Source organism: Impatiens glandulifera, chromosome 7, assembly GCF_907164915.1.
Source record: "Impatiens glandulifera chromosome 7, dImpGla2.1, whole genome shotgun sequence".
In the NCBI taxonomy this organism is placed as follows: Eukaryota; Viridiplantae; Streptophyta; class Magnoliopsida; order Ericales; family Balsaminaceae; genus Impatiens; species Impatiens glandulifera.
In genome coordinates, this window is record NC_061868.1 from 50272489 (window position 1) to 50291374 (window position 18886).

The 18886-nt window shown below is 36.5% G+C and overlaps 1 protein-coding gene across 2 annotated transcripts; it reads right to left on the reverse strand.

Annotated features, from left to right (window-relative positions):
* Positions 1 to 518: 518 nt before the first annotated feature.
* LOC124944392 (kinesin-like protein KIN-12D) lies at positions 519 to 15318 on the reverse strand. 2 transcript variants are annotated; one of them, XM_047484639.1, is made up of 39 exons: positions 15081 to 15318; positions 14337 to 15000; positions 14102 to 14257; positions 13931 to 14014; positions 13736 to 13855; positions 13517 to 13630; positions 13347 to 13439; positions 13087 to 13247; positions 12907 to 12981; positions 12708 to 12795; positions 12567 to 12625; positions 12408 to 12471; positions 12247 to 12312; positions 11980 to 12159; positions 11596 to 11700; positions 11194 to 11429; positions 11043 to 11112; positions 10888 to 10953; positions 10738 to 10782; positions 10576 to 10655; positions 10411 to 10483; positions 8500 to 10170; positions 7938 to 8390; positions 4528 to 6953; positions 3675 to 4455; positions 3483 to 3590; positions 3273 to 3394; positions 3106 to 3193; positions 2906 to 2980; positions 2567 to 2812; positions 2378 to 2476; positions 2139 to 2207; positions 1994 to 2052; positions 1794 to 1905; positions 1591 to 1701; positions 1318 to 1488; positions 1146 to 1211; positions 942 to 1061; positions 519 to 804 (listed from the first exon to the last, which is right to left on the reverse strand). In XM_047484639.1, the coding sequence occupies exons 2-39, from the start codon at positions 14997 to 14999 to the stop codon at positions 685 to 687; spliced, it is 9495 nt and encodes a 3164-aa protein (XP_047340595.1). In that variant the 5' UTR covers position 15000; positions 15081 to 15318; the 3' UTR covers positions 519 to 684. The 2 variants fall into 2 exon arrangements, with proteins under 2 accessions (XP_047340595.1, XP_047340594.1); XM_047484638.1 differs by having other exon boundaries at positions 3675 to 6953.
* Between the last annotated feature and the right edge of the window lie 3568 nt (positions 15319 to 18886).

Below are 18886 nucleotides of genomic sequence, written 5' to 3' on the forward strand. Positions count from 1 at the left end.
TTTTTTTTTTCAATAATAAAGAGACAAGTTAATTATTACCCAAGTAAAGATGCACATTTTAATTCTCAATTGTATATTTTAGTGTTTAAGCTTGTCACATTTTTCATTATATGCTATGATTTTTTTATTAAACAAAAAGGAAATATATAAGCTTTTAATATTTTCACCTACTATATATTCTTAATACCCCATCAAACACAGTGTGATATTATATATATATATATATATATATATATATATATATATATATATATATATATATATATATATATATATATATCAAATTTCTTTCTCATATCTTCTTCTACAGTCGAACCAAAATATGAATGATAGAATGCAAAAGAAGCAAAAAAACAAAATGACAAAACTAATGTTTACATATTGATTATTTTTCTTTGGGGATAAAAGCAAGCCTATTTTTTATTTTATTTTACTTAAATAATACAATTATCTTTTAAAAAAAGAGAACTTCATGTATAAAAAAAAAGGACTTTCTATCCAACAAACATATTTAAATATTGAACAACAAAATTTGAATAGATTTCAAATAACTTTGTGACGCCTTTACATGGAAAGAACTATACAAATTCTTTAGTATAATTTTTTTTCCAAGAAGAAAATTAAGAGTAGCTGGTACATACAATGTATAAAATCCACGTTCGACTTCAATTGGGCCGACGACGACTATGGATCAAGACTAGAAAGAAATGGAGCTTGTGGGGCTGTGTTTGGTGTCCTTTGGTTCTCATCTGTCCCCGGTCTCACAAGCTCTGATAACTTGATTCTTTCATTTGTAATTCGATTCTGCATCATTAACAAAATTTAAAGACTGTCTGTCATAAATGTTCAATTGAAACAAGATGACGAACCATCAAATCTCATCCTCAAATAAATACTTCACCAATCTACAACTAATATCAATAATAATAATGCTTTGTCACCTTGAATTTAACATCTTCTAACTCCCTATCGAGTGAAGAGACCCGGTTCATTAGTTGCTGGAGTGCTTCTTCAGCCAGAGGAATGCTCACATCAGATATCGATATTGTCATCCCTGCAGCCTGTTAAATTGAGAATTCAAACAAGTCCGTATGAGAGGCTGTACACTACTAGAAATGAGAAGGGAAAAATAAAGGAAAACATACCTTAAGAACACTTGTACACAAACCAACCAACTTCTGAGCAAGTTCAAGCCTCTCCTCTTCAGTTTCCTGTTGCACATTCACAAGCTGTTAGCCTAGGCCAAAGTATCTGAAAATCCGACAGAACAGAGGTTTTTTTTTATTTAAATTTATATATTTGTTGTCTTTTACTAACCTTCAACATGTTACTCAATCTTTGCTCCTCGTCATAATCAATATGGGGGCTCTTTCCATTCATCTCACGATAATGAGCGAGCTCATCTCTTGCACGAGAAAGGATAGACTCAGTGCGCCTTAGTTTTATGCAAAATTCATCGTTCTGGCTTCTCAAGATATTGTTTTCTTCCTGTCAAATTTTGTCAGATGATTTAATAAGTATATAGGAAGCAAAGCTTAGAAGTTGTAATGGCATTAAGGATTGAAGCAAATGCATCTGATATATGGTGACCTTAATTTTAGCATGATGATGAATCCTTTGCTGCAGATTTTGCTGCCCAGATAATTTATACACTTGATCTTCAAGCTCTGAAATCTTCTTTTTGTGATTTGCATTCTCCATCTGCAACAAAGAAGATAACCCTGATTAAGAAATCATATATATCTTCCCAAAAGGTCATAAGATCACAGCAAAAAATACTAAACTATTTTAACCTTGAAAATTCCATTTTCTGCTGACAATAACCGATCTCGCTGATGAAGTTTTTCCAATGCAACCTGTGCCGCTACCAACTCAGCCTGTTTCCTATCAATTTCCTCTAGCCATCTACATGAAGTCCTCAAACCTAATTAGGCATGCTAGTAAACCTAACTGAATAAAAGCATGGTAGATCATTGTAGTATTTGATGTGTACCCCTTCCTCTCCTCAACAAATTCGTTGAGCTGCTGCCTTAACTTGATGACCTCTGGCTCCTGCAATCAAAATTATATTTAGGAGAAAAGAAAACATAATATTCTTTCAACTTCCAAATTATGTAATTGAAAAACTGCAACTATACCTGAGTTTCAATGCTGTGAAGTAGCGACTTCTCAGCAATTTTTTGCACTTGTTGTTGATCCATCAATGACTGAGATTAACAAAGATAAACAAAATAGACATTAAACCCTAAAAAGTGGAAGCTATTTCATTCAAACATGCAATGCGAGCAGAAACTTTATTTTGTGCCTCTAAGACAAACTACTGTCAACAAGAAATATATGAACTCCAAACAAGAAATATATGAACTCCAAACTTTACCGCATAATTAGTCATGTCCAGTTTTATTCCTAGCAAGTCACGAATAACATCATGTGTCATGCTTTCAGTAGAGGCTAATTTTGCTTTCAGCGTGAAGATCTGAGGATAAGACAAAAAAATTGAATTGAAAACTATCTTTACAAAATCAGTCCGAGTGATTAGTAAAAGCAGAAAGTGCACCAACATTACCTCTTTTTGTCTTGATGCAGCTAAGGCTTCAAGTTCTTCAATACGAAATCTTCCAGCTGTGAGTTCCTCATGATTCTCAGATTTCACTTGTTGTGCTAACCCAAGTCCTATGCATTTAAAAGGGGAACCAGAACCCTTAGGTTTGGATCCATTTTTTTCCAATTTGCTTGATGATGGGACATTTGTTAGAGACAGAGATTGGCCTTGAGTTTTTACTTGCTCAGCCATCTCTTCCAATGCTTTAAACTGTTTGAAGTTCAAAATCACACTTCAGAAAAAGTTCTGATATCAAGTGCATATTTCTCTCAGTCATAAGATGTGAAGCATTGCTAAGGTTACCTTTTGCTTATATTCAAGAGCTTGTGCCTCGGCATGTAAATTTAACTCGGCAATATGAGTCTTGAACTGAGCTATCTGTTGAGAAACAAAACAACACAAGGAAAATTAAAAAAAACATAGTGCTCAAACTACTACCCTGGGAAAAACATAAGTAAACTCAATTGCCCGATATTAACAAGGACACAAAGCTAGAATTTCACCTCTGAATCCTTGCTGGCAATCTCTTTTTCATGAACTTGCATGCGATGAATGGCTTCTTGAAGTTTGTTCTCTTTTACGTCAAGATGCCTGAATATAGAGAACAGAATAATTAACTTAACTACATGTTTCTTCAGATATCTACATCAGCTACATGATGAATATCAACCTTTTTATGTCAGTATCATTACTGCTGATATTGTTCATCTGCTGCTTTATGACATGAAGCTCCATTTCAAGTTCTTCTCTCTCTAGTGTTTGTCGTTCAGCTTCTCCTTTAACAATGTCAACCTGTAAAAGCACAAAGTGCATCAGAACATGAAAGAAAACAAAATGATAAAGCTCGCCCAACTAAATGTCAAGCTCTTCAAATAATCACCTTGGTCTCGAGCACATTAATAATATATTCCAGCTCTTCCACAGACTTCTCTAACAGCTTTACCTCCTTCTCCTTCTCTTCAGCATATTGCTTCATAGTTTCAGCAGTCTAAAACAAACAGAGGATATATGAGGGAGAAGATAAAAGTTTATGTACGGCTAGTAAAACAGGTTCATATGCAAGTTTGTATACCTGGTGTGCTTCTGTAGCAATTGTTTTGTTTTCCTCAGCAAGAGCTTCTGTTGTTTCCAACTTCTCCTTCATAATGAGGAGTTCAGCTTGGAGGTCATCTCGCTGAGTAGAAACTGAATTCAAAGTGGCCTTCAAGGATTCAACTGAATAATTCAATTCGCCAATGGTGGCACTCACTTCAATTACCTGCCTTTCTAAACTTTCATTTACTTTCTCAATCTCAAACAACTCCTCCTCAGTGGAAATTTTCACTTGTAAGGCATGTGAAATTTCGGATGTCAATTCATGATTTTTAACCGAGAGCAAATTTGATGAGTTACTTAGATGTGCTATTTCCAACTGAAGACTGCAAATGATTCCCAACTTTTCCTCCAGTTGATTTTCAAGCACTTGACCGTTAGCAACAGCACCATCCAATTTGTATGTCACATTTATAAGTTCACCCTCTAAAACGTGTAATGAATCCGTCAATTCTTTTATTTCATCTTTTTGGTCCTTCGCATTAGATGCAGACTCCTGCAACAAGCTCAGATCAAATAGCAATCCTTTCAGAATTTCATCTTTCCTGGACAGCTCAGTTTCATGAAACAGATTTTCGGATATAAGCTTATCAGCAAGTTTCTCCAAACAGTCCAGCTCTTTCGTAAACACGGATGTCATTTCCAATTCTTTGTCTACTTCCTTGAAAATTTTCTCCAGTACAGTACTTTCATCAGTCAAAAGATTAAATACCTGGTCACACAACATACTCATGTTCTCAACAGAGTTGACACAATGCAATAATTTTGAGTTCAACGGAGCATTTAACTCATAACTACTCTTTCTTTGAGACAAAAGTTTACTTCTCAAGGAAGTGTTCTGCTCCTTCAAATCATAAAATCTGTCAATGTGTTTTTGCAAATCTTTGGTTTTTGAGGACAATTTGTTTTGAGCAACAGACTGAGATAACTGAACAGTTTTCATTTCAGCATTTACTTTGTCATGATCATTCTGTAAATTTATCGAGTGTATGATATCAAAAATTGATGCCAATTGTGACCTCTTCTCCTCCAGATCTTGAAGAGCAGACTCATGAACAGCTTCCAATTCTCGAATGCTTTCAGAAGAATTTTCAAGAGCGGTTCCCCTTGCCTTTATCTCATATATTAAATTTTCTCGAACAGCTTCCAGTTCTTGAACCTTCAATGACAAGCCCACATTCGTTTCCAAAACCTCATTGAGTTTTCTTTTCATGTTATCATTTGAAGCAACAGAATCCTTCAACACTTGAACATCTTGATTAAGAGCTTCGTTTGTCTTTCTCATCTCTGAAATTACAAAACTGTTTTGGCTAATCATCAAGTTCAATCCTTGCCTCTCTCTCTGTGCTTCATCAAACTCTTTCTGTAAAACATTATGCTCATCTTTCTTGTCCAACAAGATGTGTTCTTTCACTGTTGAATCTACTTCAAGGAGAACCATCTCCCTCTTCAGGTCCTCAAGAGCAGTTTCCCTTGCCTTTATCTCATATGTTAAATCTTCACGAACAACTTCCAGTTTCTGAACCTCCAATGACAATCTCACATTCGTTTCCAGAACCTCATTGAGTTTGTTTTTCAAGTTATCATTTGAAGCCACAGAATCCTTCAACACTTGCACATCTTGATTAAGAGCTTCATTCCTTTTTCTCATCTCTGAAATTTCAAAATTGTTTTGGCTAATCTTTAAATTCAGTTTGTGCCTCTCATGCTGTGCTTCATCAAACTCTTTCTGTAAAATATGATGTTCATCTTCCTTGTCCAGCCAGATGTGTTCTTTCATTGCTGCATATACAGACAAGAGAACCATCTCACTCTTCAGGTCCTCAAGACCAGTTTCCCTTGCCTTTATCTCATATATTAAATTTTCACGAACAGCTTCCAGTTCCTGAACTTCAAATGACAACCTCACATTCGTTTCCAAAACCTCATTGAGTTTGCTTTTTAAGTTATCATTTGAAGCCACAGAATCCTTCAATACTTGAACATCTTGATTAAGAGCTTTATTCCTCTTTCTCATCTCTGAAAGTTCAAAATTGTTTTCGCTAATCATCAAATTCAGTCTTTGTCTCTCACTCTGTGCTTCATCAAACTCTTTCTGTAAAACATTATGTTTGTCTTCCTTGTCCAACAAGATGTGTTCTTTCACTGCTGCATCTACTTCCAGAAGAACCATCTCCCTCTTCAGGTCCTCAAATATTGTTGCAGAACATATACTTTTTGCTTCTGCATTAGCTTTTTGATAAGCCATCTGTTCAATCTCTGACATTAGGATCAGAGACTCAAGGTCATTCATGCAAAGGCTTAGCAACAAATTCTCCTCCTGAAGTTTCAACTCCTCCTCTTGACCCTTCAATAACTTCTCCTGATCTGATAGAGAAGCCCGAATGACAGAGTTGCTAAGGTCTAACTCTTTTATTAGAAAGGAGAGCTCAGATCCCATGTATTTAGATCTATGCAACATCAACTCCTCTTGAGACTGCAGATCTGATATCTTCTTCTCAAAGCTGTCTAGCGTCATTTTCAGTTCACTAGTTTCATCTTCCTTAATAGTTATGCGGTCAAAACCTTTCTTTATATCAGCTAATAGTTTCCCCTTTAGGGTTCTACACATCTCAAGCTCATCTCTTGATTTAGAATTATGCTCCCTCAGTTCAGATATGACGGAGTTTGATTCAGCAAGCCCATTATCGAGTAGACCATTCTCTGCGTTCAACCCAGTTACTGTTTCCAACAGTATTCCCATATGGCAAAGATGTAGGACAGAAACGGCAGAATCCTTCACAATAATCTCTGACCAAACATCTTCAATCCATGTATGCATCAACTTCATTGACTCTTTAAATTGAGATTTCAAGCATAGGATATCATTAGCTACAGGTGCATAATCTTCCATGAAAGACTTCATAATACAGGATATGATACAATCCAGCTCAACAACCACCTTCTTCAATTCTTCTAAATCTGAAGCATATTGTTCCTTGAGGACTTGATATTTCCCATCTTTTAGATGGCAGGAAGATTTCAAGCTTTGCACCTCTTCAGAAAGGGCATTATTCTCTTTGGTCAAGGTGCTCTCCATCTTCTTCATCTCTTCAACTTTGAGCTTCACAGTTTCATTTGCTATCATCAACCCATTAATCACAATGTCTGCTTCTTTCATAGTATCCTGAGCCTCTTCAAATTTAGCAAGAATACAAGAAGATTCAAAATTTCTCTGCTCTGCCTCTACCTTTGCATCACAAAGTTCAAACTCTAGTAACTGTACAGAGGGAAAACGGCTGTTAGCTTAAAGACATGAAAATGTATAGTTAAACTTCATAACCATTCTTAAGATCATAATATTAGTAAATAGTTTTTTTGTTTGGAATTTTTTTAATGTAGAGAGATAGATGATTTTGATATATTATTCTCATAATAGATATACAAGTTTAACAGCTAATTTTTTCAATTAGAATAAATAAGAATCCTAAAATATCACAATTAATTTATTATAATTTCTTCATTTAAGATTTAAAATTCTTAAAACATCTCAAATAATTTATTCTAACATATATATATATATATATTTATAATTTAGAGACTAAAATAAATCTAGTTTACCATTTTCACACTCTCCTCAAACAAGACAACATATTTTAAACCAATGACTATGAGACATGTGAATGACTTAATTGAGCCCAAACAAAGGTGCTTAGAAGTACTCGATTCAACTTAAAAATGAGTAGCTTTAAGGACAATTGTCAAAAGAAGGTCGATGTCAAAAAGAGACTCCGGGGAGTGTCTGTGGAGTGGTGTACACTAGATTGACACAGTCGGGGCAGAAGTGTTGCACAGAGATAAAATCAATAGAGGTAAAAACAAGGTTGATAGGACTATTAGAGCCCTCCACCAATGGCTACTCTGGCCATGGTAGAAGTAACAGAAGACAGTGGTCAGTTTACTCAAGAACAAAAACTATGCTATGATACTATGTGAAAAAATTTAATTCAGAGAGAGATAGATACTTTTGATATATTATTTTCATAATAGGTTATATCTATTTATACAAGTTTAGGAGCTATTTTTCTCAATTAGGATAATTCAGTATTCCTATAATATCAAAACTAATAATCTCTTCAATTAATGAAAATTAAAATTCATAAAATATTTCAATTAATTTATTTAAGAGAGGAATAAATTAGAGACTAAAATAAAATAAATATAGTTGGACTATTTCTACAGTTTTCAAATTAGAAACATTCACCTCTCTTTCACGGCACCAACAACAGCTAGTTTCTTGCACAAGTTCTTGAATTGCCTTCAACTTATGATCCAAAGATGTAACTTTTTGTCCAGTTTGCTGCTCATAGTTATCCACGGTTGCCTCAAAGGAAAGTAACTGGGAATGAAGACATTTAATTTTCTCCCTACTCTGTTTTTCAGACATCAAAGCCTCATCTTTCTCTTGACGCAGCTTGGTCATCTCAGCTTTTACTTCTTTTAAGCTTCCAAGAGCATATTCTATTTCTTTTCTCAAAAGAATAATAGTAGCATCTCTGTAGGTACGATCTTTCCCAATGATCTGATCAACTGGGGCTCTTTGTTCATATGTACTCTCAGGAATATTCCTATGCACCTCCAAAGAAGAATCTAGAACATCTGCTTTCACATCCTCAATGTCAAGTATGTTGTTCTCCAGTTTCATTTGATTTTTTGCCTGCAACAACAGTTAGCTTAGAAATTTATGAAGGCATTAATGTTTCAGAACATATAGATGGAAAATGTCTACAGAGGAAGGCAGGAAGCAAGTGAGTTAGTTAGTTTACCTGTGAATCAAATATTAGATTGCTGGTCATAGGAAAAGGGTTTCCTTTGAAGTTGTCATCATCTTGACCATTAACAATCTCAGTTGAAATATTCATGCAAGACTTGAGTTCTGAAACACCGTTTTGTAGTTCAGTAACCTTCTCGCCCATTTTCAAAATGCCCTCTTTTTGAATATCTTCCAGCTTCTGTTCCATAGTGCCAGCGTGCTTTTTCTCCATAGCAAGCTGCAATCTTAGATCAACAGAAGTTTCCTCCAAGTGACTTAACTCACTACTTAGAGAGAGAACCTGCTTTTGTGCTTCGATTACTTCAGCAGCTTGTTCATGAATAAATGCATCCTTCAGCTTTAATTCATCCGAATACATGGAGTTCACCTCAGAGAGTCGGTTCACTATCACAAAAGCAACAAGGGCACATTTGGACACTTTTTGCAGTTGCTCTGTCTTCTGCATGAACTGATTCTCTAGTATTGCACTTGTAGATACTTTTGAGCTAAGTTGAGACTTCAGGAACATAATTTCTTTCTCCTTTGTCATGCAATCTTGCTGATGTGCTTCAGTTATTACAAGAGTTGCCCCTCTCAAAGACCTCAGCATGCTTTCCATATCATTTCTTTTCTCGTTAACATCATTTAAACAAATTTTGAGATCTTCAATCCGTAAATCTCTTTCAGCAACCACTTTCTGGATATTGCAGACTTGCTCAGATATCCAGGCCCTCTTCTGTGGCAATGAACTAGAAATTATGTCAATCTGGTGAGAAGCATCATCTAGCATCGTGTGCCCATCAACAAGATCAGTTTCAATTTCTTTGATCAATAACTCCCAGTGTTCAGATAATGCTCTCAATTCTTCATCCTTTCGTTGTAGCTCTTCATTTAATCTTTCGTTATCTTGGGCCATAAGAGATGATTTCTCATGTAGCTCCTCCAAATCAGCTTGCAGATGCATCAACTTGTCTTTGGACTCTGTCTCCTCTTGATTATTGAGATTGACTTGCTGCTGAAGAATGTTGAGTTCATCTTGCAAGGATACTATCACCTCTGCAGTTTCGGCTTCAGCTTGCCTACGGACCTCATCCATTTCTTCTTCATTACATGCTTGTAATGAACGATCTTTTTGGTACCAAATATTAATCCTTTTGGCCTTTTCAAGAGACTCTTGCATCTTCTTTAGTTTTGTTTGTAAAGGGGAATCTGTGCCCTCTAAATGATTGGAAGACATGGGATCGCTTGCATCATTACATGGTATTTTCTCCTTCAATGAAGAGATTTCAAGATCGCTGTCTTTTAACAGACGTGCATACAGATTGTTTTTATTCCTAAGATCTTCAATTTCATGGATTGAGAGAAGCTGTTGGGACTCAAGTGCTTCAATAACAGTTGTTGCATCCTTATGTTCTGCTTTTACATTTTCATACTGTTCAGTCATCAATAAAAGCTTCCTATTTACCAACTCAAGATCCCTGTGAAAATCCTTTTCCTTTTCCTCCATTTCAACATAAGACGATCTTTCTTCTCTAAGAACAATCTTTAGAATATCAAGTTCTAGTTGCAAGTCCACTAGTTCTTCCGAGTGTTGTGCAATAGTTTCATGCCACATCATTCTATCATTGTTTCCAACTTCTTTGAGATATTGGCTGTCAGGACATTTAGCTTCAATTATTGGCTCCTGAAAGTCATGAATTGTTACAAGAAGATTAATAAATACTTAAATACATTACTACAATTGTAGAACCTTATGAAAACCAGCATCTGAGTCATCTCGAATTCATCATTTTTCAATCGCACTACTGGGTGGCTGAAAACAATATTGAGTCCCCGTCTAACCAATTATTCATTTTCATTACTGATTTCTCAGTCATTTTATTCTTCACAAATGGTGGTTCATGAAATATTAAACAAAAATCACCTTTATGACTTCAGTACTGCAATCAGGAGCAGATTCAAGACCATTCAGAGAGCCACGCAACTCATTAACTTCACTGCATAGGATAGAAAAATAATAGTGCTTTCATTACAGAGAAGTCACAGAGAGCAGAAAACAACCTTGAAGAAGAAGTGATATTATTCTTACTTTCTAAGCCGTGCATTATTCTCTAAACATGAGGTTAAGCTTGTTTTGTAGTCTTCCATCTCTTTGAGAGTTGTGTTTAACTGAAATCAATAGTAAGACAATCTTAGTTATGAAGATTCATGAGAGATCATTGAAAAACCCTTACTAAAATTATAAAGCAACCTGCAATTGGAGTGACTCAGTCTCCTTAATAATTTTTACAGCTTCCTGCATTAAGAAAAATTGTAACATTTAAGTCAAATTGTGAGAAGCCAGCTTTTCAAAGTGAAATTCCCTAAAAAAACAGGAAGCATGCTACTTTGTCAGGTTTACCAGAGGAGGGACTTTTGGTTGAGGATGATCTTGCTGTCTCAAATTCACATCAAGAAAATAAACCATCTGCAAAAATGATTCGCTTATATGGTTTCAGATCACAGAAAATAACAAGATTAGGATGAAATATATAGCATGTACACTTAATATATTACCTGCTCACGCAGTTGAGATAGCTCTGATAGTAGCATTTCCCTCTCCCCTTCTTCATAGAAATCTTGAAATCTATGATCGTAAAAATTATTTTGTTAAATCCGCTAGACAAAGAACCAGTTGACAAGAATTTCTTAGCCAGAAAAAATATACCTTCTCAGTTGTTCTAAAAGCCTGATATTTTCTCTAGCAAAGCGAGTCACTTCTGGATTTCTCTCTAGTCTGGCTTTAAGGAGCTCAATCTCTTCAGATAATGAAGTATTCTCTTGCTGTAAATAAGCATCTGGAGGAATTAGGCCACCAACAAGTGACTCCAACCTCTGGATTTTTTCTTCCCGAAATTTCAACATCATTTTTGTGCACCTGGTGTCCTCCTCTCTTTGATTAACCTTGTGATAGATATTATTAAGGGACTCAAAGGTCAAGTGATGTGAACAACTTATAAGTTTTCTCAACAGCCATTTACTTCTCATGAAAGAAGGAGAAGAAAATTAATTAAGGAACCTAACTACCTAAGATTAAATAGAAAGAAGGTTCACAGTTGTAAGAGATTACCAAGCGGTTCAGTTGCTCCATCTCAGCTTCAAGTTGCTTAATTGTAGTATCTGACATCTGCTCTCTTCTCAAAGCACCAGCAAGAGTTGTCTCCAATGATCTCAGCTAAAGGAAAACAAATGATTTAAAAGGATAAAGATAAGATAAACTCGTCTGAAGGAGAGTGGTTCATGGTAGTAAAATAAGATCATTATGGTTTCAGAGCTAAACGACAACCTTAAAGGGAAAAACAATAGGCTAAAAGCATGTTTTTTATACAATATATCAAAACAAGGCATTTACTTCCTACAGATGAATTATGGCAATCCATCAACTAGAATCATTAATTTCTTTGACTTTTACCAGTGTAATTACAACTTCAAAACTTAGGAGGACCATGTTTACCTGCTTAGAAGACAACATAAGAACATCCTTAGACTCAGATACAAAAGTGTCACAGTGCTGCTGATCAATTTCAACTCCTTTATCATTGCAAGCATTTTCATGGTACTGTAGTCTATCAACCATCCCAAAAGATAAAGATCTGGATACATTTTGTTGCCGTTTGAGGGAAGAAAGTTCCTCCTAATCAAGAGAGTACAGATTAGATAATGATGAACAAATGAGCACAGAGGTGCACAGTATCTTGTTAAAATTAAACTAGATACCGACTTTGAGAAGCAGAATCTGGTGTTGCAGTACAATGACATCACCAGAAGAATCTTCGTTCACAATAGCCTTCAGGATTAAAGTACCACTATGAGTGAGTTTCAAGACTAGTTTTGTATGTTAACTGGATATCCAAATTCACATAACATTACAGGTGAACTCACATTGTTCTGAATGAGCTTTGCTCTTTGAGCAAACTTTAAAGTGTTAAGAGTTTCAGCAGCACAACTGGAGAGTAAAAATGATTCAGTGCAATGTTTCAAATTTGAGCAAATTCTGCAATCCAAAATATGATGAAGTATAAGAAGATGCGCGGCGCCTACCAGATGGAAGGGCTTATGTTGGCAATTATCATCGTCTTTGAGTTACCACCAAGTGAGTCCTGCAAGACTCTTGTTTTCAGCAATGAAACAGAAAAGAACAGATAGAAACTTCTTAATCACAATTGACAAATCAGGATTTGCCTGAAGAAGAAAAGTCAGCCTTGAATCCCTGTAAGGAATATGCTTCATCTTTCCATTTGCGACATCTACTAAAACCATGATCACGTGACTACAAAAGAGCAGATAATTCAATGTAAAAAATTATAAGCACAGAAAAGGAAATTACTTTTTGAAAACTTTATGCTACAATAGTGTATGAAAAGAGACATGGATTTTGTACCCTAATGTGGACAATGATTTGTTAATATTTGCTGCCTCCTTAAGGCGTTCGCCTTCAGCACCAGAACTTTTCTGCCTGTAATGGACAATCAGGACCACAGTAATTGTAAGCACTGTTTTCCTTTTCACGACTTAATTATTCAGTTCTTCAGTAATAGCATAAAAACAACTGAAACGATACCTTTCCGAGCCAGCGAGATCAACAAGATTTAATCGTGCAAATCTTAGGTTGCAATTGTTATCTTTTTCCCATCTACTCTCAATAACACATGTAAAAACACTGTGGGAACGGCTACTCTCTCTGTTCATATTTGTAGCTGCTACTCGTCTATTCGAAGAACCCTGTCAAAATAAGTTGTGGGATTCAGTGTATGCAACAAATGAATGCCGATATTTCAAATCGCAGAAAATGACAGATAAAACCATGAGCTACATAATCACCTGGCTCAAAAGAGTGAGAATGTCGCCAACGGTTTGAACTTCAAACTCTGAAAGATTTTCAACATAGACACCCTTTTTGACATCCTCTCGTATCTACACATATGGTATGTTGAGAATCACTCTACAGATATTAACAATACATTACAACCTTATGAGAAAATGGATCTTACTGATAAATTTGTAGAAGAAGGATCAAGAAGATCAGTGATTTGTTCATTATATATCTCTAGGAAGGAACACTTGCAGTTGTATTTCAGTTTCTCATCTCTTCTGCTTTCTTCTTCCTATGAATTGGAAAATATATTAAAAATCAAAGATCACTCAAATAATGAAGAAAACAATCACTAAAAGTAAAAAGTTATGAAGATAGTAATAAGTCAACAAGTTACAGCTCGGATTCTGGCAAATAAGAACTCAAATGTTCTAGGTGTCATTCCACGATTTGGGGAGGGCCTGACTTGCAATTCATCTATCTCTCCCAGCATTGTGTGGGTCTTTCCACTTCCCGTCTACATCAGTGTCAAGAGAAAATTAGAAGATTGTCTATCTATCATATACAAATAACCTATTATTTTTCTACTTACCTGCCCATAGGCAAACATACAACTATTGTATCCAGACAAACAGTTTTCCACTATAGGCAGACCAACCATTCTAAAAAGTGTTTCCTGTGAAAATTGGCAATCATTATAAGCATGCAGCCAAATTAGAACTTCAGTTGCAAAGAGCATCATAGTTCAGTTTCCAAATCTCACTTGATTAATTGTTTCACAAGCTACATGGTCAAATGTAAATCGAGTTTCTGGCTGACCAATCCAGGTGATAGATTGTACACTCTCTTGCTTCAGACATCTATTATAACCATAAGAACCCTTTTCCATGCTATTGAGAGGACGAACTCGTATCAAAACCTATGATAACAAAGAAAAAGTTAAGCACAAACTTCAATACCAAGATAACATAAATGGTTGGGATACTTTAGATTCTTGCCTGTACACTATGATCCATCCAGAAAGATGGATCTTCTTTAAGATCGAAATGTGGAACCTCAACTGTATTAACAACAGTGGACGGCCCTTTGGACAAAGCAGCATAGCTCCCAATTCTAGGAGCTCCATTTACTGGAGGCCGGGGAACACTCATTGGAGCAGGATTCAGTGGCTTGCTAACACTCTTAGTAGGAGTGCTCTGAGTAGAACTGAACTCTGAATTAGCTCTACCAACTGTCTTAGTCGACCTTGGAGTAGTCATAGGAGCTAAACTGCCCCCAGCACCTCGGCTCGATTGGCTAACAGCATAATTAGAAAAATCAAACCGGCCCTCCTCGAATACTTCACTGGACTCATTCTTCTGTGCCCAGCCAAACCGGTTTTTCCTTGGCAAAAAAGGGTTGTCGGGTGTTTGAAGAGAATCGGTACTTTTTCTCTTTGTTTTAGTGGGCGTTCTATCAACTTTGGAGTTCTTGAAACCATGTTCTTGGTCGAGAACTAATTTGCTTGGGCTTGGTTCTTGAATCGTGTTGAGGGGAGGCCTAGTAAGATCGACAGAGGTCTGAGAACCCAACGAATCCCTAGGATTTACTGGCACATTTTCAATCTCATCCGAATCCAAACTTTTTGAATTTCGGCGAGGGTATTTGTAATCCCGAAGCATTCTGAGGAAGGGGAAATGAAATGCAGGTTCAGATGTAATGTAGTAGCATCAAGAATTTGAATTTGGAAGGGGAAAAATTACCTGTAAGTTGAAATGAAGAGAACTCCAGAATAACGAGACCGATTAATAGCTGCTTACTCTCATAAATTCAAGGAGAAATTGAAATATCTTTCGGATTGTTCTTGAGGTCTGGTGAGCTCATTTCTTGATACCCAATCTGATGAGAACTTGTTCAATTCTCGATTCAGATACATTCAGATGAACTTGTTCATCTCTCTCTCTCTCTCTAACTCACTTTAAATCGTATAAAAAAAATTAGATGAACAAGATCTGTAAGAGTGGCTTGCTAAATAAAGAACAAGAACGGAAAAGAAAGGAAATGGAAACGGACGGCTGGGATGTAATGAAATTTGAAAATGATTTTCATCGCGCTTTACGCATTCGAAAGAAGGAAATTCTCAATTCATCACGGGACCCATATATTTGGTGAACCTATTCAAATTTTTTTGTAATTACTATTTTTTAAAGTTGTAACGTCTTTAGTTTTTTGTTTTTTTTTCTTTTTCCAGTTTTCCTGGTTTGAATTATTTTGAGAATTCAAATATTCATGAAAGAATAATTAAATAATGTTATTTTGACTTTTTGTGTTATACCCAAGTGAAGTTTATCTATAATAATACTTAAACAAATCATAAATCTTGATTAACAAAAGTTAATAACAAAGTCATTATTTATTTGTTTTGTTCAAATAATTAACTGTAATTAAAAAAAACTAAATTGTGATGGGATTTTCTCACAAAAAAGGATTTGAGCATTTGATATCTCATGCATCTATTTATTCTAATAAATTGACTTATTTTTGTAAATAAACTTATATTATAAATACATATTTAATGAATTATACCTTATAAGAGAAATAATCTAAATAAGTATTTATGGCATTTACAATATTGAGATGTTTGATCTTGTAATTCGGTCTTTCAGTTTTCAATACGATCTATTTTTGGAGAGATTTTTTTCAAGTTTGACCGGGATGAAACGGAGATATTATTTGTGCCCATGAATGACACTGCTTCAATTTCAACTTGAAAAGTATAAACGCAGTTAAATATATAATATTATTAATATATTTATTTATTATTTATATTTTATAAGAGTTTAAAATTATTTTTTTATAATAATATAAATTTTCAATATATTAAATTATATATTATATTAAAAAATTTATTTATAAAATTTTATTTTATATAATATGGTATAAACAACACCTAATAAAAAAATATAAAGAAATAAATTGGGATGGAATGGGATGATAAATGTATTTATTGCACTAATTCGCACAATTTTCATCACTCATTTATTACATTTCTCGCACGAAAATTCGCATCATTATCATCCTCCTTTATTTAATTAATTATTTCACAAGTTCTATAATGTAAATCGAAATTTGGGTTAATCATTCAGGCGATAGATTGTACATTACTTCACAATATATTGTGACCGCAATAAGCCCTTCCATGCTATTGAGAGGACAAACTGATGCAGCGTGCGTGGCTAGGATGAATCTTTATCAAGATTCGTTGATTCTTACGAATACCGAAATTGATAGATATTGAGGAAACCTCGTTTTCTGATTAATAATCTTCTTCTCCCTTACAATGGAATACCTTCAGGGTATTTATAGGACTTACACGTATTAAATTAGGAATTACGTCTAATTACAATTTAATTACACTAATTTAGGATATTCCTTCCATAACAAGAATATCCCTACTTAATTTAGAATATCCCTTGTAATCTCTTCCTTAATTAGAATATATATTATAATCCTTTCCTTGATTAGAATATATCTTCCAATCCCTTCCTTAATTAGATTATCTTCCAATCTCTTCGACTCGCACCGCATCATTCCCCCCAGGGTAGAAAAGATTCGTCCTCGAATCTGGAACCGCATCATCCTCATCAGAAGAAGACTCACCCACAAAAGGAACAAGATGCTTCACATTGAACACATCAGAGGTACGCACATGGCTGGGAAGGCGTAAACGATAAGCATTGGGGTTGATCTTCTCCACAATCTCAACAGGACCAATCTTCTTAGCAGCAAGCTTGCTATATTCATGAGCTGGAAAACGATCCTTAGTCAGAATAGCCCACACAAAGTCACCAACTTCAAAATCAACAGCACGCCTTCTCGAATCAGCCTTCTCCTTGTACTTGGCAGTAGCAGCAACCAAGCGGTCATGAGTGGTCTGATGAACCTGAGCCAACTGACCAACAAAATCCGCAGCAGTGGAATGAGGACGCACCTTGCTGGGCAGCGCTAACAAATCAAGAGGAGCACGCGGAGACAGCCCGTAAATCACATGGAAAGGACTGAAACCAGTGGAGCGATTAACAGCATGATTGTGAGCAAACTTCCCAATGAAAGGGCGAAGAGCCTGGTTCATCATACGCATAAAGGTGCTAGGAGCATTCGACAGACCACACGGCATAACCAGCCACTCATATAAGCCCTCACGAGTCTTAAAGGCAGTCTTCCACTCATCACCCATGCGAATACGAATCTGATGGTATCCACTCTTGAGATCCAGTTTGCTAAACACAGAAGCACCACCCAACTGATCCAACAAGTCATCTAACCGGGGAATAGGAAACCGATAACGCACTGTAATCTTGTTGATAGCACGACTATCAATGCACATACGCCAAGACCCATCCTTTTTTGGGGAAAGAAGGGCCGGGACAGCACAGGGACTAAGGCTCTCTCGAATGTGTCCCTTAGCCAGCAAGTCCTCCACCTGTCTACGCAACTCTTCATGTTCTTTGGGACTCATGCGGTAATGAGGACGGTTGGGTAGGGCAGCACCTGGAACCAAGTCAATGTGATGCTGGATATCACGCAAAGGAGGCAAGGCACAAGGCAGATTCTCAGGAAAAACATCTGCAAACTCCTGTAACAGCGGCTGCACTGGAATAGGCACCTCAGAACTAGCACCGCAGGTAATCAGCGAACAAAATAGAGCAAACACCATGCCTGATTCGACCATGGCGGTCTGAAAAGGACCCCGAGACAACAAGGTGGCAGGGGGGGACGCATGATGAGTGGGGGCAGCACCCTTCTTGGGCTGATTTGGCATCAACACAATCTTGGTACCATGAAATAAGAACGTGTAGGTATTAGCACGCCCATCATGTATAACAGAATGATCAAACTGCCAAGGGCGACCAAGTAAAAGGTGACAAGCATCCATAGGAACCACATCACAATATACAGCATCACGATAATGGGAACCAATGGAAAAATTAACAAGTACGCGCTTCGAAACTGTAACATCCGTACCTTGACTCAGCCAGGACAAGCGATAAGGCTTGGGATGAGGTTCAGTGGACAGACCCAGCTTCGAAACTGCAACCTCAGAAATCACATTCTCACAACTCCCAGCATCAATGATGAAGGTGCAAACTTTGCCACCGATGGTACAAGTGGAATGGAACAGATTATTGCGTAACCACTCGTTGTCAGGAGCACGAGGGGTTAAACATGATCGACGAATCACCAAAAGGGGGCCAACATCACCAGAAACATACTCCTCCGCTGCCTCATCATCATAAACATCATACACTGGGGCTGAATCTGAAGGAAGAGCAGAGTCAGGATCATCCACCTCAGTAAAAAGACCACGATTGGTGGACTTTGGGTTGCGACACTCTGCTTGGCGATGGCCAACTTCACCACAATCGAAACAACGCAAGCCACCGGGACGTCCCTGTGGGGGGGCTGTAGTGCCGCGAGGGGGGGCTGGGGTGGGATGGGCCGACTGGGAAGAAGAACCAATGCCACTAGTGGGGACAACCTGTTTTCCAAAGCTACCCGAACCGCGCCT

What these genes read in the sequence shown, in the direction of transcription:
- LOC124944392 (XM_047484638.1), bottom strand. Translation starts at nt 14,999, where the DNA reads ATGCTTCGGGATTACAAATACCCTCGCCGAAATTCAAAAAGTTTGGAT. An exon ending in GCAGTACTGAAGTCATAAAG is followed by an intron (nt 10,171 to 10,410) that starts GTGATTTTTGTT and finishes CATGACTTTCAG; the next exon opens with GAGCCAATAATTGAAGCTAA. An exon ending in CTCTTGAATATAAGCAAAAG is followed by an intron (nt 2,813 to 2,905) that starts GTAACCTTAGCA and finishes AACTTCAAACAG; the next exon opens with TTTAAAGCATTGGAAGAGAT.